Here is a 25,759-nt window from a genome sequence, read left to right on the forward strand (position 1 = left end):
TTGCTGTCATGCCACTTTATTTATTTATTCGTTTATTTATTTGTTTGTTTATTAAATGGGGCAGTGATTCAACCCCTACACATTCTCCCACCCCACAACACTTTCAAATACAGCAAGAGTTATTTTCAAAATGCTGACATATTGATTTGGAACTATTACTGGAAAGCTTACAGCCTGTTCCTAATTCAGCCTAAACAAGCAAATGCTTAGTTTGGTACACACGGCATGAATTCAGATCATGATACTAGGCTGAAGAGTCAACTATACTGATGTGAAGGAGAATTAAAACTAAAAGCAGAACCCCTCCTCACTGAGGGAGGCTGCCCAGGAGGTGAACATCACCCCCATTTCTGACTTTCTCCCAACAGCCCTGCAGTGTTGCCTTACTGCCCAACCACATGAGGAGGGAAAGGCAGTTTATCAGTCTTTAGGGTGGCTAGCTGTAGATTTGGCAAGCAAGTTCTTCGGTGGCAGCGGGGGGGGGGGGGGTTAGCCTTTGCATGAAATAATATCTTCCAACCTCCCCAGCCTCCTGTCCTGTTTGCATCCAGCCGTGGGGGCTGCTGCAGCTATAATGAGACCTCTCATTCCAGGCTGCGCAGCCCTTTCGCTCACATTGAGGAGAAGTCCACTAACCTTTGCTCAGAGCAGACTCACTGAAGTTAAAGAACATGATGAAGTTAGATCCATTAATTTCCATGGGTGTACTCTTGAGTAAAACATAGCTGGGTGCCACCTGCTGCTTTGCGGCTGCTCCTTTCCTTTCATCTTACGAGCTCACTGTCCCTTTCCTGTTGGCAATGACTTTACCTGTGATTACTTCAAACGTTTTTTTCCTGTATAAAGGAAACGATTTGGGGAAGGGAATAAAGGTTTTTTTGTGTTGGTTTTTTCAACAAAAAAATTATCTCTGGTTGTTGGTGTATCGAAACTTTTTGACAAGGGCCCAGAAGAGATGGAGATCAAATAGGATTGAGTGCAAATCAAACCCTCCTTTAGTGTGGTGGTAGATGAATACAGACCACAACTGGCCAAAGAGGTCTTGGCAAGAGAAGGAGCTTCTGTCTTGTCCTGCTGCCTCCTTTCTCTTCTCTCTCTCTGTCCATTCCTGATAGGACAGCCCTCCATTGTAGCAGACAGGGCCTTGTTGGTTTCCGAGGCAGCCAGCTGCCTCTAGCATTTCTGTGAACTCAGCTAGTCCTTGTCCTGGTATGCATGGATTGATTTGATACAGAGGCAGTTATACCCAGATGGTTGGGTCCTTCAGCTCCACACTTTCCTGAGTAGGGAAAGAAAAAAGAAAGAATTCTGCATGAAGCTGTATACAGTGGTTCCTCGCAAGACGAAATTAATTCGTTCTGCGAGTTTTTTCGTCTTGTGAATTTTTCGTCTTGCGAAGCACGGTTTCCCATAGGAAATGCATTGACGGTTTCCCATAGGAATGCATTGACGGTTTTAAGAAAAAGGCACAAGACGTTTTCGTCTTGCAAAGCAAGCCCATAGGGAAATTCGTCTTGCGAAGCAACTCAAAAACAAAAAACTCTTTCGTCTTGCGAGGCATTCGTCTTGCAAGGCATTCGTCTTGCGAGGTACCACTGTACTGTGTAACAGGACTCTCCCAGGCATCTTTGCTCATTAGTCTCTCTGCCTTAGCCCCTATCTGCAATATAGGTGCATGATGGCTGCAGAAAGGATTGGGATAATGTATGTCAAGTGCCTTGGACACCTTAAACATGCTGTATTAATGGTATTGTGAAGCAGTGAGCAGCAGACTTTATAGAGGCTGTTCTTATCCCTCCTGTAACGCATGGATTGAAAGACTGGAATGCGAAGGCACCCACACACTTCTCAGTGTATGCTCTTTAGGAATGGAAGAAAGACCACCAGCTCCCTTGCTATTTCTGTAGAACGGGGATAGCCAGTGTGCTGTCCTGATGTGGACTACAGCTCCTATCGTCCCCTACCAGAATGTCCCACTGTCAGGAATTATGTAGTCCAGCAACAGCTGGAGGACCCCCTCTTGGCTGCTCCTGTTACAGAAGGCTCCAGCTCCAGCTCCGCACAGACACAGAGCCCAGATGTGGGATTGCATGGGGACCAGAAAGAACTCTCATTTTTTAAACGTTACTACAAGAGGTAAAAAGGTAAAGGTAAAGGTACCCCTGCCCGTACAGGCCAGTCTTGACAGACTCTAGGGTTGTGCGCCCATCTCACTCAAGAGGCCGGGGGCCAGCGCTGTCCGAAGACACTTCCGGGTCACGTGGCCAGCGTGACATCGCTGCTCTGGCGAGCCAGAGCCGCACACGGAAACGCCGTTTACCTTCCCGCTAGTAAGCGGTCCCTATTTATCTACTTGCCCCCAGGGGTGCTTTCGAACTGCTAGGTTGGCAGCGGGAACGCACCCCGCCGCGGGGATTCGAACCGCCAACCTTTCGATCGGCAAGCCCTAGGGGCTGAGGCTTTTACCCACAGCGCCACCCGCGTCCACTACAAGAGGTACCTCGTAACAAATAGTTTGCAAAACAAAAAGCAAGCTGTCAACCAGCCAAAGCCACTTTCCCCTGAAAAGGGTATGCATCTGTATTGGCGCAATATCTACTAAGTGGGTAGCTGAGACGTGGGCTGTTGTTTTTTCATTTTGTGATTGCCACACTTCTGAAGTTTTTATTCCGTTTTTCATAAGTGTTCCATTGCTTCCTGCCCCCACGCAGGGGCACTCACTGAAGAAATGTTTCTGCACTGCTGGTTCTGCCCCCCCCCCCAATGCTTCACTACCTTTTCAGATTCTTCGCACGTGTACTTTAAAAAAAAAAAGGTACAAAATGTGCACAAGCCCCTTGTATTCCCGCCCCTTAACTACTATGTTTCACAATGGAGGTTTGTGTTTGGGGGATGAGGTGGCTGGGCCCCATTTCCATTTCGGTGGGTTTTTAAAAATTACTACCCATGCCTTGCACAATAGTGACATTTTAGCTATACTGATACTCTAATAAGGAGGTCTTACCTAAGACCTCGCTGTTTGAAACAGTAATTTTTAAATGCCTGATAATAGAGACTCCCAGGTAATCCCCCCCACACACACCATGAGATCTTTTTGCGGGATATTGAGAATAGCTGCTGTAAACTGGGTTGTTGAAATTCCAACATGCCTTCATGAAAATGGTTGAAAATAGGCATACAAATATCATTTTGGCCACTGGAAAGAAAGTGGGTAAGTGAGGAGCAAATAGCTGTAGGTGTATGGCAACAGAGACTCCCCACCCCACCATCACCCTGCACACATTTTTATTGCAGGGAATTCATTGATGGGCTTCCACACCAGTGGTGACTGCAGATTTATTAAGGGTTATTGTTACTTAACAAATTTCCTGCAGTCAGAGAAAAATCCAGATTAAATGTTTAAAAACAGCACAGGTATTGATGATGGGAAGGCCATGTGGATAGTGTGGGAAACTTGCGTATGTGGACAGCACTGATTCCACAATAAGCCTCCATTGAAGCCCGCAGGGGAAGGCCCAGTGGTAAATCTGTGTCTGGATTAGTCCATTTAGGTGGGGGTTCATTTGATGGAATGCTCCCCCATAGAAAAATGATATCCCTGCACATAGAAAATGGCCATGCCAGAGAGAAGGCTAGGCTGGACATTGAGAAAAAGCTTTTTCACTTGGGAATATTTCAACGATAAGAGTTTATACTTTCAGTCTCAATGGGTACAGCCATGACCCCACAATTGCTGTTGGGGAAAACGGAGCTATTTCCCAAATAAGGCCTCTCCTCCCTCGGGCTGCAAAGCTGGTTCCAGAGGGGCCAGGACTGCAACCAGCAAGAGCAGAGTCTCACCTATTGTCTGTCTGCACCCTCAGCCTCTTACCATAGTCTGCTGAAGGTAGGAAACCGCATCGTGAACAGTGACAAAAATCTGCTGTGGGGGAAGATGATGGAGAAGGCCACAGGACCTCAAGGTCTGAAAAACACCGGCTAAATGGAAAGGAGGAAATAAATGGATAAGGGTGAGGTCTGATTCTACAGGCGCATGTTCCTCGAGGGGTGACCTGCATTTGTGAGGAAGACACCGCCCCTCAAAACCACTGCAAACAGGATTTACCTCTCATTTTGTATGCCAGGCTTCCTCAACTGAGTCAGTTCCCATATTCAGTGGCAAGTCAAGAGGGGAGCATGCACATCTGATCTTTGGGTCTCGGGGCCTAACTGTGGCCACATCCACACCAAACCTTTAAACTGTGGCTTCCCCTAAGTTATTCTGGCAATGCTGATTTGTTATGGTGCTTGGAAGGAATAACTCAGTTGGTCAGACTGAGGTGCTGATAATGTCAAGGTTGCACGTTTGATCCCCGCATGGGACAGCTGCATATCCCTACATTGCAGAGGGTTGGACTAGATGATCTCCAGGTCCCTTCCAACTCTACAATTCTACATTTCTATGACTTGCAGCTCTGAAGGGTAAACTACAGGGCACAAAATTCCTTGAGGGAAGCAATGTGCTGTAAACGCATGGTATGGATGTGGCCTGTGTCAGGATGATGACAGAGCTGTGGATGGATTTCCCATTTCTTTATATTTCTGTAAAAGCTCGTCCCTTCCCATAGCTATTCAGAGCAGAATTACAGCACCAGGAATGGCCATTTCACCTGCACTTTTCCCCCAACAACCCCCCCCCCCATGTCATTTGCTCCCATAGGGAGTGCTACCACCATGCTATGTTTTTGATGTGAATTGGATACCCCCATTGCTGCTGTCTACGAAAATGTAGAGAAACGAAAACAGGAGACCCAATCACAAATCTCTGTTGCCTCCTCTGGTTTGGCCCTCAGTCATGCAGGCTGAAGTGGCTGATCGAGAAAGAGGCAGCAGAAAGACTCATGCAGAAAACAGAAAGCACACCAGATGCACATCTCAGAATACTTTCCAGGGGTTGCAGTCGGCCGCTCCCTGCTTGAGTGTACAGCTGGTGGCAAGCCCAGGCTTGCTTCTGGGTAACGTGTGCATTGGGACAAGCTGCCTTTTAAATATATTGATTTTAATCTTTCTATATTATAACAACCATGCAATATAAAGATACGTCAGAACACAACATAGCACACATTCTTTCTTTATATACGTACAACTTCACTTTAAAAACAACCAACGGGAAATCAATGGGGGAACAAAGAGGTCTGGTGGCACCTTTAATTTCACTTACCATTACAGGAAGCCAAATGTATCTGCATGCCTGCCTTTTGGCATTCTACACACACCTGCAAGGCACAGGAAGCCATTAGCAGAGAATTGCAAACATTGCCTTTTAACCACAAGCTGCCTCGGTGATTATAGCTAGGTCACTGTTGCTATGCTGTGATCTTCTAATTTGCTACTGATATTTGCACAACTACGGGGCGGGGGAACTATCTCTGTAATCCATTTTGGGATCTATCATGTCTGTGTCACTGTTTTTGATTCCATTATGGAAAATCTTGACTCCAAATTGTTCATTGGTAAGTTACATAAATAATAACTGGACTCAATACAGATCCTTAGGGACACCGCTGCTCACAGTTTGTTCACCTACCTGTAAGTTTAAAGATCTAACTTAAACAAGGGTTGTGCTTGAACTGACCGAGAATAGTAGTCCCAACAACATTGGCTGACAAATTGATCAGATCAGAGCCAGCCCTACTATTAGGCAGAGCGAGGCAGCTGCCTCAGGCAGCAAATGCTGACAGGCAAAGAGTAGTGGCAACATGTTGGTTGACAGAGCTGTATGTGCCTTTTTGCCCACCTTGTGCTGCCTAAGCTAGCCTGTTACCCTTGGACAGAGTAGAGGACATTATTCCATCATCACTGTTGCAGTAAGTTTGAACTGTCAGCCTGGTTGACTCCTGTACAAGGAATGAGGACAGAGGTGGGGTACCACCTTGCCCTTTGCTTGAGGCACATGGACGTAGCTTAGTGGGTGCAGGGGGTGCAGCTGATCAAGTAAATAAATAAATACTTAACTAACTGAGCAATTGCATTACAGATATCTTCGTTCTATCCCCCCCAACATAAATCCTGACTACTCCTATGCTCAGGCGGCAGCATTCCATTAACTGAATTTTCTAAAGATTTCCTAAGTGGGAAGTCACATGGCAGCCAGATGAAACTTACTCTAAGACTTGGCACCAGTGGCGTAGCGTGGGGGGTGCAGGGGGGGCCGGCCACACCGGGCGCAACATCTGGGGGTTAGGGTTAGGGGGCGCAAATCCACGGGTTAGGGGGTGCAAATTACTTGCCTTGCCCCGGGTGCTGACAACCCACGCTACGCCACTGCTTGGCACCAATGGAATAATTTCCTCCTAATGCAACTAGGAGGGATTGCCAGAAAGGTTATGTTGCTCCCTCTTTAGCCCACATTATAACAGCTCCACTACCTGGGTGGATGCTGTTTGCATTTAAAACAATCAAACACCCTGCACATTAAATGCAAAAAGTGCATTTAACATTCAGTCAGGTTAAGCCCTGAGCTCTTTGGAGGAAGAGCAGAATACAGGTGAAATAAATAAAACAAGGCAGGCAATCTAGACTGGGAGCTTAGCTTCCAGATTGTCTCAGCACCCAGACTTTCTGACGGCAAGTGCGCCACCTCATTACTTGTATGCATACATATGTGTCCTTTTGTACCTGAATAAGTAGATGGGCTCCAGCTGCGTCCACAAAGGACACTCCACTGCAGTCAAGAATTACAGCCTGTACTGACACACCTGGAAGAGCAAAGTAGACAGACCACAATCTGCAATGAATCCAACAGGCAGAGCCCAGCAGCATCAATGACAATTTGCCATGTGCCGCTCTGCACATGCTCAGAAGCAATCCCATCTCCAACCAGTTTTCACAGGGGAGACATAAATCTCATTTTCCATATGGGAAACTGTTGCAGCTGCACGATCACAACTGTTTTCTTCAACCCAGCCCAACATGTCCAGTCCTCTGGCATCTCCAGATCGGGCTGAAAAGAAACTACTATCTGATACCTTGGAGAGCAGCTGACAGTCAGTGTTGACAATACTGAGTCAGATGGGTCAATATTGATGGGCCAGTATGATGCTTTACTCAGTGTAAAGCATCTTTCTATGTTCACAGAAGAGAACCTGCCTATCAACTCCTGTCACACCAGTCTAGTGTAGCTAAACACAACACCCAGCATTTTGCTCAAAGGTGGGAAGATTGAAGGCTTACAAGAAGTAATTTGATTTTTACAAGAACGCCAAGACCCACTATCCAGAGCCAGGTGCAAGAGACACACAGAGAGAGCACTAATGAATTCTGAACCCAGGAACTTATTCTGAGTACCAGAAGCGGATGGAACTCTTGTCCTTCCATAGGAAAAAACACTCCTGGCAAATCTCTTTCACACACACACACACTCATTCAGTATCCTCAGCAGAATACAGGAGAGGGGCAGTTAAGCAGCTTTCCACTTGGCAGAGTTCAAAATGCATGTTGACTAAGCAAGATTTACCAGGAACTGGAAGGCAATTGCCCTTTGCTTACCTGAGCCAGGCTTTTTGTCCAGGACAGAGACATTGCTCTCCTAGGAAGAAAAACAACAGTTAATCTCCACTTAGGTGAGAAGAATTTAAACTCCAGACAATGTGAAAACATCTCCAGCCTTGGGTTTGTTCATTTAATTTATATTTATTTTAAAACCTCTGCTTTAGAGCAAAACCTAGTTTGGTCCGTGGCTCAATAGGACTTGCTTAGTTCTTTGCTTCTACTGAATCAAATGGTCTGTATCTAGTACAGAATTGTCTTCCAAGGATGTGCTCCACAGGGAGCTGGCTTCAGGCACTAGGCCTGTTGGCGGCCAACTCTGGGTTACAAAGATGCCTGCAAACGTGGCTTGAAGGCTGGTAACATCAGCCCCATCCTGTGGGAGTCCCTTGCAGATGACCACAGTGCCTGGAGACAGGTCATGGAGATATAGCAGTGGCCAGGGGAGGAATGACCGCTGAGAGAAGAAACACCATGGTGCATCAATGGACGCCTTCATCTGCCCCAGCTGCAACAAAACATGTTTATCCTGTATCGGTCTCTATAGCCACAGCAGGTGCTGCAGCCTTACAGCAGTCTGAGTTCTCCCCCAAAGGCACACTCCTCCATTATCTCCCAAGACGGATGGAGGCCAACTCCATTGGCTCCCACTCTGACTAGCAAGAATTGTGTTAACTTGATTCTGTTATTTATGACTAATATTTTTATCCTGCTCTTCAGCTGAGAAAGCGTTCCCAGAGTGGCTTATGAATATCAGTGAGAAGATGTCCCTGCCTTCAGGCTCACCGTTGACCAGTCTCCACACAAAAGGAAGAGGAAAAATGCAAGCGAGCTTAGGCACTAATTCTTGGCTAATTCTGAATTCCACTCCCAATTTTCCACTCTACTTCCCTCCACCTTTTCTGCCCCCCTCCCACCCTGGGTTGCCACATTACCACAGTGCTGATGTCCATCTTGAGCTCGATGCCTGGAGCTTGGTCCTCGTGCTTCTCCCCTTCTTGGTTGAGTCCCACAAGTTGGCTCAGAGTGTCGCGGAAGAAGCTGCGGTTCCCATAGTAGATGGGAGCCTGGTAGCTTATAATCTTCACACCTGGGATCTCAAAGCACTAAGAAGCAGGGATGGGTGGATAAATGGGGTACAGATGCATCATTGTGCCTGGCTAGGGTGGCCAAGTTAATAAAATTAACCCCATCCTAAAATGAATATACGAACCCCATCATCTTTCAGATTTTTGGCTGCAGCAGAGGTGATGAACCTCTTTCAGCCCAAGGGCTGCCTTCCTTTGTGGACAAAGGCAATGTAAGGCAAACAGAGATTTATACACCCACATGGATAGGCACACCTCCATTCAGACAAGCAACAGCAGAGGTGAAATTAGGGCATGGAGCCTCCATGGTCTCTGCCCCTCTCACCAGGAATGATGTAGAATGGAAGGCAAGAGGCAGGGTGTGTGTGCTGAATTTTGGTGTCTCTTTGCCTGCTCCAGTGACCCCACCACCCACCAGAGTGATCGACCACAAACTATGGGAAGGATCCCAGTAGAAAGAGGGAACCTGGCAAAGAAGACACCAGGGGCTGCTACAGCAGGACTACCTTGCCACAGGGCCATTCATTTGGAGACTAGTTGTGGGAAGGATCCTGGTGGCTTTTTATATGTTGATAATGTTCATAGTGTGTTTTAAAAATGTATTTTAGTATTGTTTAATCCTAGGAAGGATTTGTTCCCTGAAAAGGGTGGAAAGTGGAGCACAAATGGTTGTAATAAATATTTCTGATCCTTATTAAACCACAGACCTAACCCCGCCTACTTAGAAGTACCGTATTTTTTGCTCTATAACACACACCCGACCATAACACGCACGTAGTTTTTAGAGGAGGAAAATCCGTAGGCATTCCCTCCATAACACGCACAGACATTTCCCCCTACCTTTTTAGGAGGAAAAAAGTGAGTGTTATGGTGCAAAAAATACGGGTAAGTCCTTCTGAATTCAATGGGGCTTATGCACAGGTAGTGGGGTTTGAATGACAGCCTAAGTTGCCACCACATCCCTACACATCTCACCTCAAAGGCAGGCCCCCTTGAGTACAGTGAGGCTTGCTCCCTCTCCTAGGAACATCTGCTACATTTGCTACCTTCCGCATCCTCCTGGGATAATTGCCATCTTCTGCAGTGTGGCTAATTTCCATTCTAGAACACTGAAAACTCAGAACTCGCACGCACTTCTGCTTGTCCTGTGCCTAGAAACCATGGGTCCAAGAGGTTTCCCTCTTGTCTGGAGCTTTCATTTGTCCCATCACTTTCCCCGGAAAATCTGCTGTTTACTGCTGAATTCAGTCTGCGGAATAAATGAGTGACGTTTGTTTTGATTTAACAGTAATCAGGTTTTCCAGGGGGGAAGCAGTGGGATGAGTCCTCACTTCACACCCACCTGCAGGTTCTCATCCTTCAAAAGCCTGGGTGGGAAGCCTTCTGATATTGCTGGACTCCCTTCACCCCAAGCCAGCATGGCCTGTGCTCAGGGATGAGAGGAGTTGTAGTTCTGCTGCCTCTGGAGAGACACAGGTGCCCCACATGTGCCATAAATAGCCTATCAAGAGATTAGCACATGTGTGTTCAACTAGTGTGGATTGGGCACCCTTGCACTGGAGTCGCCCCACCAATCTCAATGCTGAGATTCATGCTCCCTGTAGTGGGTGCTTTGGGGCTGCAACTTCAGACATGCACGTGGCGTGTGTTCCTATGTTTGTTTGCTCCCTCTTAATCCTCACGACTCTTACCTTGCTGTTGTGCTTGACAGGCTTGTAGATCTCTGTGTCCCCTGCCCTGCCCAGAACTGAGCACTCAGCCCTGTAAGAATGACAAAGCGACATGAAGGGCAAATGGGCAATTATCTGGACACAGCTCCCCCAACATACAGGAAACATGGTTGGAGGCGGAAGGTTGTAGGGAACCATAGGCTCTCTCTCAGCCCCCAGTGCAGGCTCCTTCTCGTGGGACCTTTGCTGCATGGGAGCTGCTGTGACACGGCTCATTCATGCACCACCAGGGTAATGTGAGGAGCCACGTGGCAGAAGCCCACATTGCAGTTCCCCCTCCGTGCTAGTACTGCTCCAGTTTCTGGGAGGGACAACACTAGCTCAGAAGGGTCTACACTATGGGCGAGGAATCTCAGGCACTTCAGATGTGGATGAACTGCAGTTCCTATCAGCTGCAGATGGCAAGGGATGATGGGAGTTGTAGTTCAGCAACATCTGGCGGATCGCAGGCTCCTCATCCTGGCCTACAATGGCTTGCAGAAGCTCTCCAGGGTGTCAGATAGGAAGTCTTTCCCTGTCCTACCTAAAGATGCTGAGGACTGAATCTGGGACCTTTTGCATGCAAAGAAGATGCCCTATCACTGAGCCGTGGCCCTTCCCCATCTTTAATTCCATGTGGCCCCCAGCAGAGAGATGGGGAGAGGGAGAGATGGGGTAGCAAGTGAGGGGGCAGGAATGGTATGAAATCTGCCCACCACTAGCAATGCAGCCCTCAACAGAAAGAAGCTCCTCCCCCTAATCTTATAGCCTTGCAGGCTCCCCCCCACAATCCCAACTAGGGGACCTAATCCTAGCAGCTGCGAATGATATAACATTCAACAAGAGGAGAAAGCAGAGGAAGAGGACAGGCAAGCAAATACCTCTGTGTGCGGCAAACAACAGTCATCATGGAGAACACAACCCCCACTGCCAAGCCAAGGTCCACGTTGAGCACGACCACAGAAAGCCACGTGACCACCCACAACGTCTGCAATGTATGAGAAAGGGTTGGATAGAATCACAAGGAATCCTGAGAGGAGAGCAGCTGAGCACCTGAGGTGACAGATCTGAGGTGCAACCAGCACTGCTCAGCTTTGACTACCAGCTTTGACACTTAGTGTGGAACATCATGCTGTTCAGTCCTTCACTGGCTCAGCCTTCCCTCTTGCCCTCTGCTGACTCAGGTCTGATTCACATAAGCACACTCTTCTGGCAGGCTTGGTGAAGTCCGGGTGGAAACTGGCCTAATGCAAGGAACTATTACAGTAGGCCAGGAGGACCTCTCAGAAAACTGGAGCTACAATGGCTAAAGACTGGACCCTTTCACATGGCAGTTTCACACCAGTTCACTGTGAGAGGTAATGGGCTGGCTCGTATGGCCTCCCCAGTGCCATGGCTGCTTGGCATGATGGGGGCCACAGGCTCTGCCAATATGACAGGGGTGACTAACCTGTGGCCCTCCAGATGTTGCTGGACTCCAACTCCCATCAGCCCCAGTCTGTATGACCAATGGTCAGGGATGATGGGAGTTGTAGTTCAACAAAATATGGGTGGAGGAGAAAGAAAGATTCTTCACCCCTACTATAGGCCATTACTAAAAACTGTGGACCTATCCATTCCAACTGCAAAAGCCTGGTAGCAATGTAAACATTTTTGACAGGGGAGGCACATATTCAGTTCTTAATTTCCAACTGCTAGATTAGAAACTGGTCCATTCTCAGATGCTGTCATGGCTTACGAAATCAATGGGGCTGATCCTCCACAGCTCGGGCAGGTCCTGGAACTGCAGAAACATCTGCCGAAGGCTGGTGACATTGATGCAGGCCAGGACAGCCTAGACATGAGAGAGAAAAGAGGTGTGAAATGAGGGGCCTCTTTAACATACTGTCCCACTTCCACACCACGGCTCTTGAGCACCACTGAGGCACTGTTTTTCTGTGATCATTCAAAACAGAATTAAAATGGTGGTTCTGCACAGCATTATCCAGCAACGGGTAATTCCCATAGCCAAGATCTTCTGATAATGTTCATGCAGAAGTAAGCGTCATTCAGTAAAGACCCCCTTACAACTTTCATTAGAAGTTTTCTCCTTCTCCCCTGGGCCTGCTTGCTGTTCAGCAGGGATGCAGCCCCGCTGACCTCCTTAATTGGTCCTTCAGTATATCTAATAATTTCATTAATGACATTTACATAACATTTGACTGTTTAAAAAATAAAGCCTTAATTCCTGTTCCCTTTGCTGCGGGGGGGGGGGGGAGCTTTAATTACCAGTTTCCTATCTTATGTTTCCTTTCTTATGTTTTTATTGTGAAATAGTGCTAGCTCACCAAGAACTGATAGTTTTAGCTCACCAAGAACTGATAAAACAATTAAGGAGCAGTCACACTGAACAGGAGGCAGAAGCTGCAGAGAAGAAGTTACTCATTACAGTCATACCTCGGGGTACAGACGCTTCAGGTTGCGTTTTTTCAGGTTACAGCCACACCGAAACCTGGAAGTACCAGAACGGGTTACTTCTGGGTTTCGGCGGTCGTGCATGCACAGAAGCGCTAAATCGCGCTTTGCACATGCGCAGAAGCACTGGATCGCAACCCCCGTCTGTACAGATGCGCCGCTGTGGGTTGCAAACGCTGCAGATTTCAAACGTGCATCCTGCATGGATCTCGTTCGCAACCCAAGTGTCCACTGCACAGGCCAAATAGTGTTGAACAGCTTCCATAGCATGATATTAGTCCACATTGGGCAGGCTGGTGCTGCAAGTGTACATTACCATTTTGCAGAGATCAGTGGGAAGAAATGGCTTGGCAACAATGACTTATAGCCACCAGATTCTCTATAAAAACTAAGGAGGTAAATTCCAGGCTGAACAGCTGGCATGGAAACAAAATGTGTAGCAAGAGTGTATGACTGCACACACTGTACGTACAAAGCAGGTCTCCTCCGAACACCAAACAAAACAATACAGCTGGGAAATGTAGTTTACCTCTCACAGAACTACAATTCCCAGCACCCTTTAAATACAGTTCCCCGGATTCTTTGACGGGAGATGTGCTTATAATATATGGCATGTGAGTCAAGCCGTTGTGCTAACAGCAAGTAAATGAAGATGTGCAGGGGACCCAGAATTTGTGTAAAATATGGTACCAAGATATATCAATGATGCCTAGAGCACATGATTTAATTTTGTATCAGGGTTGGCTGAGCATAATGAGCTACCCTTTGAATAAACCCCTATCCTTCCCCCAACACATAGTAGCAACTAGCTCACCTTGGGTAAGTAGTAGAAGAGAGGTCCAATCCATAGCAAGACCACCAGGACAACAGCACTGGTGAAGAGGCCAGAGAGCTGTGGGCAAGGAAGGCTGGTTAGTTGCAGCCAAGATAACGGAAGGGACATTAAAGTCCACTGGCAACCAAGGGACATTGTTCTGCCTTAGTATAGCACAACGCCAGTAAAGTAGAAAACACCAGTGCTACCAAATAAACACCTGTATTCCCCATAATGATGAGCACTCTAAAGAGTGGACCTCCAGCTACCCAGGTGAGCCTTGGATACATGAGTATAATGAATAGGAATTCCCCATTTAAGTTCAGTTCCTTAAATTTCCACATCTGTTTGCATTTTTTTTTTTAAGTCTTCATGAAAATTCACCAAAATTTTCATGCGATTTCTTCTGATACACATGATTTTGTATGCAATTTTGCCTAATAGACACAATTTTGCAACACAATTTCCCCTTATATATTGCATTTCATACACCATTTTCACTAATGTGTGCATTTTTATGCACACTTTATCCTAGTTTAAACCTCCAGCTCACAAAAATACATTTGTTAATGATTACAGACCCTCCAAGTGTCCCTATTTCCTGGATTTCCAGAAGCCGCCCTGGTTTCTGATTTGATCCCAGAATGTTCTGCTTTTCCTTAGGATGTCCCTGTTTTCATCGGAGAAATGTTGGAGGGTATGGAGTTATGCAATCCCCAAGCCCAGGAGATAAGAAACTATAAAACTTTTAGTAGACATCTGAAGGTAGCTCTATATAAGGAAGTTTTTTTAAAAAATGTTTAATATTTTATTATGTTTTTATATATGTTGGAAGTTGCCCAGTCAGATTGGTGGGGCATAAATAATAGTTATCTTCCTCCTCCTCCTCCTCCTCATTGAATAGGACGCCCCTATTTTCATCGGAGAAATGTTGGAGCATAAGTTACTATTATTTAGTCTGGAAAAGTCTCATTTAGCAGCAGGCAAATCCATATCTGCTTGCTGTGTAGTTATAAAAGGCAGGTAAAGGTAAAGGTACCCCTGCCCGTATGGGCCAGTCTTGACAGACTCTAGGGTTGTGCGCCCATCTCACTCAAGAGGCCAAGGGCCAGCGCTGTCCGAAGACACTTCCGGGTCACGTGGCCAGCGTGACATCGCTGCTCTGGTGAGCCAGAGCCGCACACGGAAACGCCGTTTACCTTCCCGCTAGTAAGCGGTCCCTATTTATCTACTTGCACCCGGGAGTGCTTTCGAACTGCTAGGTTGGCAGACGCTGGGACCAAACAACGGGAGCGCACCCCGCCGCGGGGATTCGAACCGCCGACCTTTCGATCGGCAAGCCCTAGGTGCTGAGGCTTTAACCCACAGCGCCACCCGCGTCCAGTTATAAAAGGCAAAGGAGCCCTATCAGGAAAAAAGGGTGCTTTCATCCCAATGCACCAATGTGGCTGACAATGCTTTGGAACCAGCAACTGGGCTAACCCTCTCCTTCCCACCGTTGCTGGAAACAGTCTTGCCTTCCACTTTTCTTTCTAGAGAAGCCAGCCCTTTGCCCCCTGCCATTTCCAAGCAGCAAATGTAAATGTAGTGGGATGGTGGTAAGAAAGGCCGTCTGTAGCCCAAGGACGGGGATCCTGTGACTCTCTAGATGCTGGTGAACTTCCATCTGCCCTAACCAGCATGGCCAATGGTCAGAGATGATGGGAGCTGGAGTCCAGACAACATCCAGAGCAGCGCAGGTTCTCCACCTCTCTCCAAAGCGCTCCCGAAACATCAGCCTTATACCTGTGTGCGTCCACCAGCACTTTCCAAGATGTTGGTTGTAGCCAGCGTGGCTGAACTGGGGAAACAGGTGAACAGGGAGGAGACCAGGTTCGAGAGGCCATGAGCCAGCAGTTCCTGTAGGGGGGCAGAGGAAGGCAAAGTGAGAGCAGGGTCTTAGCCGGCTGAACTTGAAGCAAGCGGTGGGCGGGTGTATCCAGAGCAGGGATGGGGAACCAGTGGCTCCCCAAATGGTGTTGGGACTCCTACTCCTATCAGCACCGTCAATGGTCAGGGATGATAGGTGCTGTAGTTCATCTGGAAGAGCAGGGGTTCATTATCCCTGGCCTCAAGCAAGAAATGAAGAACTCTGGAGCCGAGTCTCCACTACAAACAAAGACAATTTTTAAGCTGGAGGGTCACAGGAACATAAGAAGGCCCTTCCTGATCAGACCCAAAGGCCCATCTAACCCAGCACTCAACAGGAGGCGCTAGGGAGTCTGGCGGCTTGGCAAGCAAAGGGAACAGTATCCATGACTGAACGTGTCCAGGTTCTAACCTCCCCACCCTGAGGGGACCCTGAGCTCTCCAGGCTGGACACACACCTGGTTGGGGTCAATGACATAGTGGTGCTTCTCAGCGTAGATCATGGCCAAGGACACCGAGATGGCGTAGGCCACAAAAGTGAGGGCCACCGTGTCACCCAGCACTTGGGGCAGCAGATGCAGGGCTGGGAGCTGGGGCTGTGGGAACCTGCATGAAAGAATAGGGGAATGGGAGTCACCGTGTGCCCCGGGGACAGAGACCATGCCCTGCCCTTCCCCAACAACCAGGGTCAGGCCAAGTTTGGAAGCCGCACTTCTGTTGCCATGCCAACAGGGCAGCGGTGACTTGACCCTCAGCCGGCATAGAGAATGGGGAGGACAGAGAGAGAGAGAGTCTTACCCTGCCGGGAGGTGTCCAACAACCTGCACCTTATAGTGAGTGTTTAGGGAGGAAGCAAAACAGATCCCAGTAGCCAGCAGTACCTGCCCAAAAAAGACAGACAGACCCAGCGTCAGTCCAAAGGCCTGTAAGCTGTGTGGCTTTTAAAAACAACCTCCTCATTTGCCTTGAAGAACTTCTGCTATAGCCGCTGTCCCGCTAGGTGCTCCAAATATTAAATCCCCACAAAGTGTATCCTCATGTATTTCAGATATACTTCACTGTGAAGGGACATCTCACGTTTGTCAAAAGTCTCCAAATACTGCAAGAATTAAGGTCTGAGTGAATTAGCAAGGGGGGATTTTCTATACCAAGCGGGGTTAGGACTAGTCATGGGATTATTATCCTGGTACAGGTAAGAAAACAGAAGGTCAGGCCAATTTGGACCATGTATGCTGAAAACCCTTTTTAGCTATCTGACTGAACTACATTGGCCCAGGTTTTGCATATTTTGTAACTCAATGTGTTGCACAAGCAAGTAACATGGTACCGCATTTAATATCAGAATGTGTCATAGTGACTAAGGTCTTTGAGAGCAGAAGCAGGAAAGTGCTGGAAAATTCTAGCAGGTTCACTTCTTATGCAAATATTGTTTTGACTACGTAACTTTGACTTACTTTGCTCACTTTCGCTTGCACAGTGCTTTAATAAAGTTTGTTTGTTTGCCTCAGTAAAGTTTTTCTGCCTTTACTGTGAATCTTTGACTCTGCATTTTGACTCTGTGTGGTTCCTTATTTATTGCAAGACAACTACTGTCTGACAGAACGATGCATTGTGAAAACCTCCTCTGTCAATTAAAAACCAAGTTTTTAGCCCTCATGGCTGTGAAAAAAAGCTTTTGAATACACTGGCAATGACCGCCAAAAGTATAAAAATGATTCTGAACAGTCATTCCAAGGGCCACAGAATTAGGGCAAAACTAAACAGGATGCTAAAGAGCATCTTCCTACATATTTTGTTTTGTTTGCTTAAATTCAAATATTTACAGCTGGGGTGGGGATAATTACCATGGATTGCAGCAGGTGGGGAAGGCCTGTTTAAGCCTCTCCTCTTCTGCTGTGGTCCTGATGGAAATTTTCTCCCAAAGCATATAATCACTACGAAGAAGTATTTTCTTCAGCACCACAGAATAGAATGAAAGATTTGAACTCGCTGGCTACAATCTGAATAATTATCGGTCACCTCTTCCATTGACTACTATTTGTATTTTCTTTTAAAAAATGTGCATGTTGAATTAAAATATGCATTTAATGACAGACCTAATTTAGTCCTTCATCCACAGTGCCCTGCTCAGCTCCTGCCCCCCCCAATTATATCTCCCCCCCCCCACCTATCTCCAGCATCCATGCCTTTCCTTGCCTACACCTTATTCTTCACCACTCTTCAATCCCTGCTCTACCCACCCATCCAAGTCTTTTGATGACCTCAGACTTGGAAGAAGAAATACACAAAGGAAGTATGAGCAAATTAGCTGGATTTACATTCTTTGTAAGTGTTAAAATGTGACTTTCCTTTGCAGGGAGTCACCAGCTGTCTGAATGACAAAACACAGCCTTGACGAAGACTTCAAACGTACCATGATGATCTCTCCCGGGATGGGGACCCACAGCCGACTCCTGTAGCGGTTGTTGATCTCTTTGATGGGCACCAACACAGCCAAGCAGAAGCCTGAGATGAGCAGTTCTGCTGTGTTGGTTAAGGGCAAGGCTTCCACGACAGATGCCAGTGTCTAGGGGGAAATGCAGAAACATGGACATCTGGCGTGGCATTCACAAAGGGCAGCCAGGTCTTCCGTCCGAGGGGTGGACTGGAATGCTTTTAGCAGCCTGGGAGGAGGAAGCAGCTATGCTTATTGGAACCTTCTAGCAGCTATCAAAACTCACCGGCAGCCTGTTTCAGCAAACCACTGGTGGAATTGGCAGGGCCAGTGGCAGGAAGACCAACAGCAGGTGGAGCCAGAGACAGTGACAAAGCCATAAGAATGTAGGTCAAATTCAGGGCTGGCCCAAGATATTTTGGCCCCTGAGGTGAACCACAAAACAATGCCTGTCTCCTCACCAGGGAAGAAGAGGTGAGGGAAGGAAAAGGGGGGAATAAATATCTATATTGGGATCTGCTGGCCCTGTGGATTCTGCTGCCTGGTCACCTTACCTTGCCTGATGAGACCAATTGTCCAGCTAGTCCAGTATTCTGTCCTCACAGTGGCCAACCATAAGTCAACTAATTCTAGCTTTGTCCCCAGTCTTCTCCTCCCTCTGCAAGGGCAGCACTGAAACTAAACTGACAGCCAGTGACACACTCTAGAATGGTTGCAAGAAGGCAGGTAAGTGAGGGGCTGCCTGAAGCCAGGCTGAGGTTGGTGGGGCAGTGCCCCATTTGCCCCACTCAAACTGCTGAAAGCACCATGGAGTGAGAGAGAGAAGCAGTGAAGAAAACAAGGACACTCATATTAGCTCAGAGGAACAAAATATCTTATGGATTGCATCCAGGAGCAGGTGTCTAGGAATGAGAATTCCTGCATTTACATTTCTGGTGACTTCATAAGCAGAGATGTCTGCACCCCCACCTCCTGAATGTGGATCCACATACCTTGAAGATGGCGAAGCAGCCAGCGGGACGTGGTAATGGCAAGCCCAGGAGGCTCTGGAGCTGAGACACCACCACGTGCAAAGCAGCACCACAGGTAAAGGCCTTGACGACAGGCTCCGAGAGGTAGGTGGAAAGGAAGCCCAGGTGAAGCGTAAACATCCCTGTCTGGGGAAGAGGGGAAGGTGGCAGCAGTAGCTGCGTGAATTGTGTGTCTGCTGAGACAGGCAGAAAAAACACAGATTGTGGTGCTGGGTGCAGAAGCGAGCCTCCTCAGCTTTCATTCTTTTAAGAAAGCAAGTTTCTAGTCCTTATCATTGTGGAAGTATGCCAGAAAATGTGTGGGCTAGGCCTACCAAAATCTCAAAAGCCAGAGGAGCTGCCAAGTAAGCTTTCCAGAGGCCATATAAGACAGTGCCATCAGGAGCACAACACAGACAAAAGAAAATTGTTCTCAGCACAATAAACAATTAGCATGGAATTCATTGCCACAAGAGGTGGTGATGGACTTTAGAACAGATGGCTCTTCAAAGGGATTAGACAAATACTGGATTTTTTAAAAGGATTTTAAAGGGTTTTGGTGGGGCGGGGATCAAATGAGCTTGCTGGAGGAGAGATATAAGAAGAGCTATTAGCCAAGAGAGCTGGGATAGCTCAGTCAGGAGAGCATGAGACTCTTAATCTCAGGATCGTGGGTTTGAGCCCCACATTGGGCAAAGGGTTCCTGCATTGCAGGGGTTGGACTAGATGACCCTCGGGGTCCATTCCAACTCTACAATTCTATGATTCTATAGCTAAGACTGAAGCCTCCATGTTCATCAACCCCTAGTTTATCAGCCCTTCTTATTAGCCCTGGGCAGCCCAAGAATCCTCCCAGGACGACAGCCATAGCACTGTTCCAAGGCTCAAGTCCCCCTTTGTGATGTGCTCAGCCTCCCCAAAGGAGCCCTTTTGCCCCAGCATCTCCCTTTGACTCACCATGAGCAGCCCCACAAGGAAGGCCATAGCGGCCGCCACACCAATGCGCTGCGCCTCCAGCAAAGCTGCTTCTGCAGGGATGGTGCCATTGGACTGCAGGGGCTCAGGAACCAAACGCTCCACCACGGAGCCCGTCATCAGACTGACTACAGCAAAGGTGCCTTTGGAGAGCAGGAAGAGAGGAGCGAATGAAATCTCTGCAGGTCCCATCCTGAGCGAGAATGACACCACGGCACTCAGTACCACCCATTCCTATTTTCCCCTCAACAGTATACTGGGGGTGCTTCCAGGTGTCCTGTTTATTCAGCATTCATCCTGATTTGTTTGCAGGGAAGCTGGACAACATTGGCTATTTAGTGAGCATTCATTCTGATTTGTTCATGGGGCAGTTAGATGCCATTGCATCAAAGCAAGTGTTATCGCAGTGCATTTCCCATCGCCTGCTCTGAAGCAGGTTTGTTCCACAAATACTTCCAAATCAGTTATAACTGCAAGTATGTAACTGAATCCCACCCAAAAATAGCAACCTCGGTTACATGGCATTGTGACTGACATTCATTCATGATTCTGGTGGCAGCAATCCCACCCATTCCTACTTTCCACCTGAACAATACACTGAATCTATCTCTACATTCAGAAAGCTGAAAAATCTCCATTTGCAGCCTACAGGTCTTGGATGGGTGGAGCAGAATAGGCTGACATACAATGACAAAGACCACACAGTGAGCTTTATGGCAGTGGAAGGATTTCTCTCCCCCCGCGCCCAACACCCACGTGGCATGCTAGTTGAGTCAAACTCAATTTTCAGTCCAATGCACCAGGTATGTGAGCTTTAAGAGCAAACGCAGCTTGAGGGGCATTCTTACATTTCAAATGTTGCAGAATATACCAATTTTTCCCATGTATAAGTCTAGGTTTTTTTCCTAAAAAACAGTGTCCAAAATTGGGGAGCGTCTTATATACAGATAGATTCCCCCCCCCCCCATTTTCTTAAATCCAAGTCCCCCAAAATAAGGGGCATCTTATACATAGGGATGTCTTATAGACGGGAAAATATGGGTGTATATCTGGAACATTTGAAATTCATTATTTATAAATTCATATTTATAAATTGCCCAATTTAAATGTACTACCACTATTATGAACAAGCAATGCAGCCACTGTCATAACAGGTGGCCTGGAAGTGTGTGCATGTGTGGTGAAAAGGAACTGTATATCTGGAGGGCAAGTTGATGAAAGCTACTCTACAGGATTGATGTGTGCGAGGACTGGTCCGAGAATCAAGGGTGGAGTTTTGTCCTCACTACCACAAGATCTCCAAAGGCAGCGCGTTATTTTCCTTTGCAAAAATGAATAGTGACCATTCACTTATACCAGAGCGGAAACAGTAAAACGTTGCCTTCAGGGATGCCACCCTGGCAGCCCCAGTTGTTAAGAAGCAGGGCTGCCCCTCTCTTCATCTGCATAACCACTGCATTGTGTGACAGGACCTTGGAAACCGGCATGGATGGGTTTCTTATGTGTGTAATATATTATAGCACACACATGCACATTTGCATACACAGAGAGAGAAATCAGACAGGGCAGAAATTATTTCCTCAAGTTATCCTGTCCTTAGCCTTCTTGCTCTCCTTATTTGGCTTAGCCACTTCTTTAAATCTGAAGCACATTTAATTGTATTCGGCAAAGTTCTACTCAGAGCAGACCCATTGGAATGAATGGGCCTATTAATGGAATGTCCATTAATTTGAATGGGTCTACTCTGAGTATGACTAACATTGTATATAATCCATTATTTATAGTATTAGTATCAGTAGTATTATACTGGTGCAGATATAACTGCAATCTTGGTTGCCTTTTCTGTGTCTGCCTTTACTCTTTCAACAAGGCTTTACCTCAAATGTTATCTGAACTAGGTTTCAATTTGTTTTTATATATGCAATTGCTTTAACTTTTTAATGTATGGATATATATATATATATATATATATATATATATATATATATATATTTACTGTATTGTGAAATCACTTCAAGATAGTTCATAGGGTCAGGGCTCATAAATTATATAAAGAAATCACAATAATAATAATAATAGATCTGCCCGGAGGACGTTAAGTCACGGAGCCCAAGAGCAGTGCCCCAGGTGCCCGTCTATGGCGACTGCATCCTGACTCAGCCATGCAGCACACTTACCTGTGGACACATGGCGCCCCGTACCAAACAGCATGTACAGCAGGGCAGGGAAGAATGAAGTGTAGAGCCCATAGACTGGTGCTACTGAGGTGAGCAGAGCAAAGGCCATTCCTGCAGAAAGAACAAACAGAACGAGCTATACAAAATCCCCACCGGCTGGGAGGCCAAGTGTAAACAAGCGGCTGGGACAAGAGTTCTAACTTTCGGAGGCACAGCCTGTAACTGGTAGGCCCCGCTTCCCCTGCTGAAGGACTGACAATGTCACTGGTGCCTAAGAGCCACTAGAACTGACAATGGGAAGTGATCGTGCCATATGCTCCTGCTCCTCCGCTCAGTAGCCACATGGAAGTGGTAATGATGCTATTCAAGTAATGTAGGGTCTACCCCAGAATTAGTGGGATGGTATCCTTGAAAGGGGACGCGGGTGGCGCTGTGGGTTAAACCACAGAGCCTAGGACTTGCTGATCAGAAGGTCGGCGGTTCGAATCCCCGCAACGGGGTGAGCTCCCGTTGCTCGGTCCCTGCTCCTGCCAACCTAGCAGTTTGAAAGCACATCAAAGTGCAAGTAGATAAATAGGTGGGAAGGTAAACGGCATTTCTGTGCGCTGCTCTGGTTCTCCAGAAGCAGCTTAGTCATGCTGGCCACATGACCCGGAATCTGTACGCCGGCTCCCTCGGCCAGTAAAGCGAGATGAGCGCCGCAACCCCAGAGTCGGCCACGACTGGACCTAATGGTCAGGGTTCCCTCTCAGGGTTTTGTTGGAACCCAGAGTCCAACTCTCTTTGAGCACATGTGATGCGTGTCTGCCTCACTAACATGTAAACCCAACCCTCCCTCTCAGAGCACCTCCAGACTGTCAGTACTTTGCAGGAAGGATATGGGAATCCACGCTTTCAGGTGGTCTGTTTACTGAGCTTTTATCCTGATTTGTCTGCAGGAGATTAGATGACAATCAGCATCCATTCTGATTTGTTTCCAGTGTATTTTCTCACCAATCAACTATACTTGTGCAACCCGAATTTGCTAGCATGTGATTGTATCCCACCCGAAAATCCAGTCCAGAAACAATCCCATATCTCACACTGCCGCTAGCACATTTATGAAATTAGGAATTCTGGGGGGAATGCCACTCAGGCTGCACAATTACAGTTGATTAGGAAATTTTGTGCAACAAGCCCACTCCCCCAAAGGAACAGACTTTTTGCAATAAGGAACAACTGGAAAGTGTGTGATAACCCTTGCTATGGCACAGCATCATCTGACCCCCTTGCAAACAAATCGGGATGAATGCTCAATAGCGTGTGCTCAGTCCAGAAGGGTTCACGCACTAGGATTCACTTTCCTAGTCAGCAGCATGAGTGACAAGCATGTCAGCATGTCATCCCTCTGATGAGCTGGGCTCCAATCCACGAAAGCTTTGCACTACTGTACAATAAATCTGCCAAGTCTTTAAGGTGTCACGTGACTGCTTTGTCGTCAGGGTCTTGACACAAACACAGCCACCCCTCAGAATTAATTTTTAGAAGGAATAGAATTTTGAAAATGCCACCTCTCAGCAAGAAAACAGGCTGTCCAACAAACCTACATTTTTAAAATCATTCCCTCCAATGCTCTTTCTACCTTCCTTCTTTTCCACTGTCAAAATCTGTAGGAGGAGCAGCCCTGACCAGAAACCCCTTGATGCATGCTCCATTACCCCAGCTGCTTACGCCTGGGCTGCCGCTGGAGGAAAGGGAAGCGCCACCTTAACAAGGACCGGCAGGGCATGAGTCCAACCTGGGGCCTCCAGGGCGGAAAGACATCCAGGAGTTGACTCCCCCCCCCCCCGCCATTCCACCACGCAGCCACAGCCTCAGAGATTAGTGAGAAACAGCTCCTGAAGCAAGACAGGCTGCCAGCCCCCCACCTGTGCGTGTTTACTTCAGAGCCAGCTCCAGTGGATGGGGCTCACTCCCCAGGTAAGTGTGCACAGGACTGCGCAGCCTTAGAAATCCCAGACTGAAACCAGAAAACAAAAGACTTGTTGTTCAAACAAGGAAGATGCAAAGCTGGTCACAGATTTTTTAAAAAGTATGTGAACCGGGGAGAGGGCTTGAGGAAGTGGATAAGAGGTCAGTACTCTTGTGGTGTGTGCGCAAGGGAGCAGACAAAAATATAAGGGAGACTGAGAGTAAAGCATAAGGGGCACTGAGAGTAAATCCCCTGGAAGGTTTAGGGATAGCTTGGGAAACAGAAATGTTTAACAGTTGCATAGAGAGCAGGGGCATCAAGTCAGCAAGCAGAACCTCCAGGGTGAAGGATCTTTGAAGATCTTGCAGGTGAGGAGAAGAAATTAGGTAGGACTTGAGAGGAGAAGAAGGAGGAAGAGGATCCACACCAGTAAAGATCAGAAATCCTTGGAGACTTTCATGGGGAAGGGGAGATGATAGAGAAAGGAGAAAGGATGATGGTGCCCAGGTTTGCCCCCTCCCAAAGCGACTCATCTCTACCACCGCCCCATCTCCTTGGATACTTCTGGAAGGGAAGAATGCCCACCACCGCCATATGTTCTGCAACAAACTTCTGTGCAGAAAAGGAAGAGGCTTCACTTCAGCCTCTGGCTGCTGTGCTATGTCTTCCAGGATCACCCCTGACGTTCAGTTCAGCAGCGTTCCCTACACACGCTCTCTCACACACAAACTCACCTTGTGGGATGTGCACAATGCCCACAGTCAGCCCTGCCACCACGTCCCCCAGGAGCCACTTCCTAGGCTGGTACTTGGGCAGCCAGCTTGCAATGGGAAGCCTGCTTCGGAGCAAATGCAAGGCTGCAGCCCTGGAGCAGCGGCACCCCTGGGCCAGCTTGCCCTTCAGCATCCCTGCCAGGCTGCCCTCTGGCTCTGGGGGCGTCCCATAAAGCTGCTGGAAGCGCTCCTCAGTGTAGATGCCACGGTACAAGGCCAGGTTGCTCATCTTGACGTGGGCTGCAGGCAAGCAGGCAAGATGCTCCCAGTCACCTTTTATCCCTGGCTGGGCTTGAGTTCTCTGGCCAATCGCAAGGCTCGGGGAGCTGGGATTCTCCTCCCTCTGGGAAGCAGAATGTGGGTCGGGGCAGGAAGGGGGCGGAAGCTCAGGGTGCTAAGGGTCAGGTGCAGGGCACCAAGGCTCTGATGCCTCTAGGTGCCCTCTGAGTCATGAGGGCATGAGGACAGCTTTCCCACCCCCTTAGACATCCCTGATTACCAGACGCTTCCCTAGTTGGAACAATATCGTAAACTGTCCTTTGTTATCTTTCCATTTCCCTTGGTTCTCCAGCATGAGCTCCTGTTCCTAAGCGGACCAGGGATTGTTTGTTTGTCTGTCTGTCTGTTTTAGTGGGTGATGGGGGGGGGGTGAAAGAGAAGAAAAAACAAAAACAAGCCAAGGCCTGTTTGAAAACTATGTCCCTTCATACAACAGAGGATCAATAAATGAGTATCAAAAAATAGTAATAATTTCATACCATAGACCTAAACAAAATCTAAGTCACTACTTGCAGCTGCAGCAGCCGTGAAAAGGGGCAAAGCTAGGCACCAGACTGTCCCTGACCTCTCTACCCCTTTGGCTACAAGTAGTTTTGGGTAGCAGGGATTGAAATCAAGGAAACAGCATTGGGAAAACTATCACACCCCGGCCACTTACTT

General features: G+C 47.6%; 1 protein-coding gene and 1 long non-coding RNA gene across 3 annotated transcripts; both read right to left on the reverse strand.

Moving 5' to 3' along the window:
* Nucleotides 1–25,067, reverse strand: LOC310671441 (solute carrier family 26 member 10-like). Of its 2 annotated transcripts, none has more exons than XM_083427516.1 (18): nt 24,782–25,067; nt 22,097–22,207; nt 19,902–20,062; nt 18,927–19,091; nt 17,914–18,066; nt 16,299–16,381; nt 15,959–16,106; nt 15,378–15,491; nt 13,593–13,670; nt 12,063–12,158; nt 11,206–11,312; nt 10,307–10,376; nt 8,463–8,633; nt 7,528–7,567; nt 6,658–6,737; nt 5,201–5,255; nt 3,872–3,978; nt 1–1,279 (listed from the first exon to the last, which is right to left on the reverse strand). In XM_083427516.1, exons 1-18 carry the CDS (start codon nt 25,047–25,049, stop codon nt 1,241–1,243), a joined length of 2,046 nt encoding a protein of 681 aa, XP_083283642.1. In that variant the 5' UTR covers nt 25,050–25,067; the 3' UTR covers nt 1–1,240. The 2 variants fall into 2 exon arrangements, with proteins under 2 accessions (XP_083283642.1, XP_083283643.1); XM_083427517.1 differs by lacking the exon at nt 24,782–25,067 and adding an exon at nt 23,718–23,805.
* LOC310671803 lies at nt 8,647–10,291 on the reverse strand. The gene is made up of 3 exons (XR_014508209.1): nt 9,767–10,291; nt 9,499–9,635; nt 8,647–9,335 (listed from the first exon to the last, which is right to left on the reverse strand). It is a non-coding gene; the product is annotated as an uncharacterized lncRNA (long non-coding RNA).
* Nucleotides 25,068–25,759: the final 692 nt, after the last annotated feature.

Source organism: Podarcis tiliguerta (genome assembly GCF_965153285.1).
Source record: "Podarcis tiliguerta genome assembly, chromosome: 2".
NCBI classification, from domain to species: Eukaryota; Metazoa; Chordata; class Lepidosauria; order Squamata; family Lacertidae; genus Podarcis; species Podarcis tiliguerta.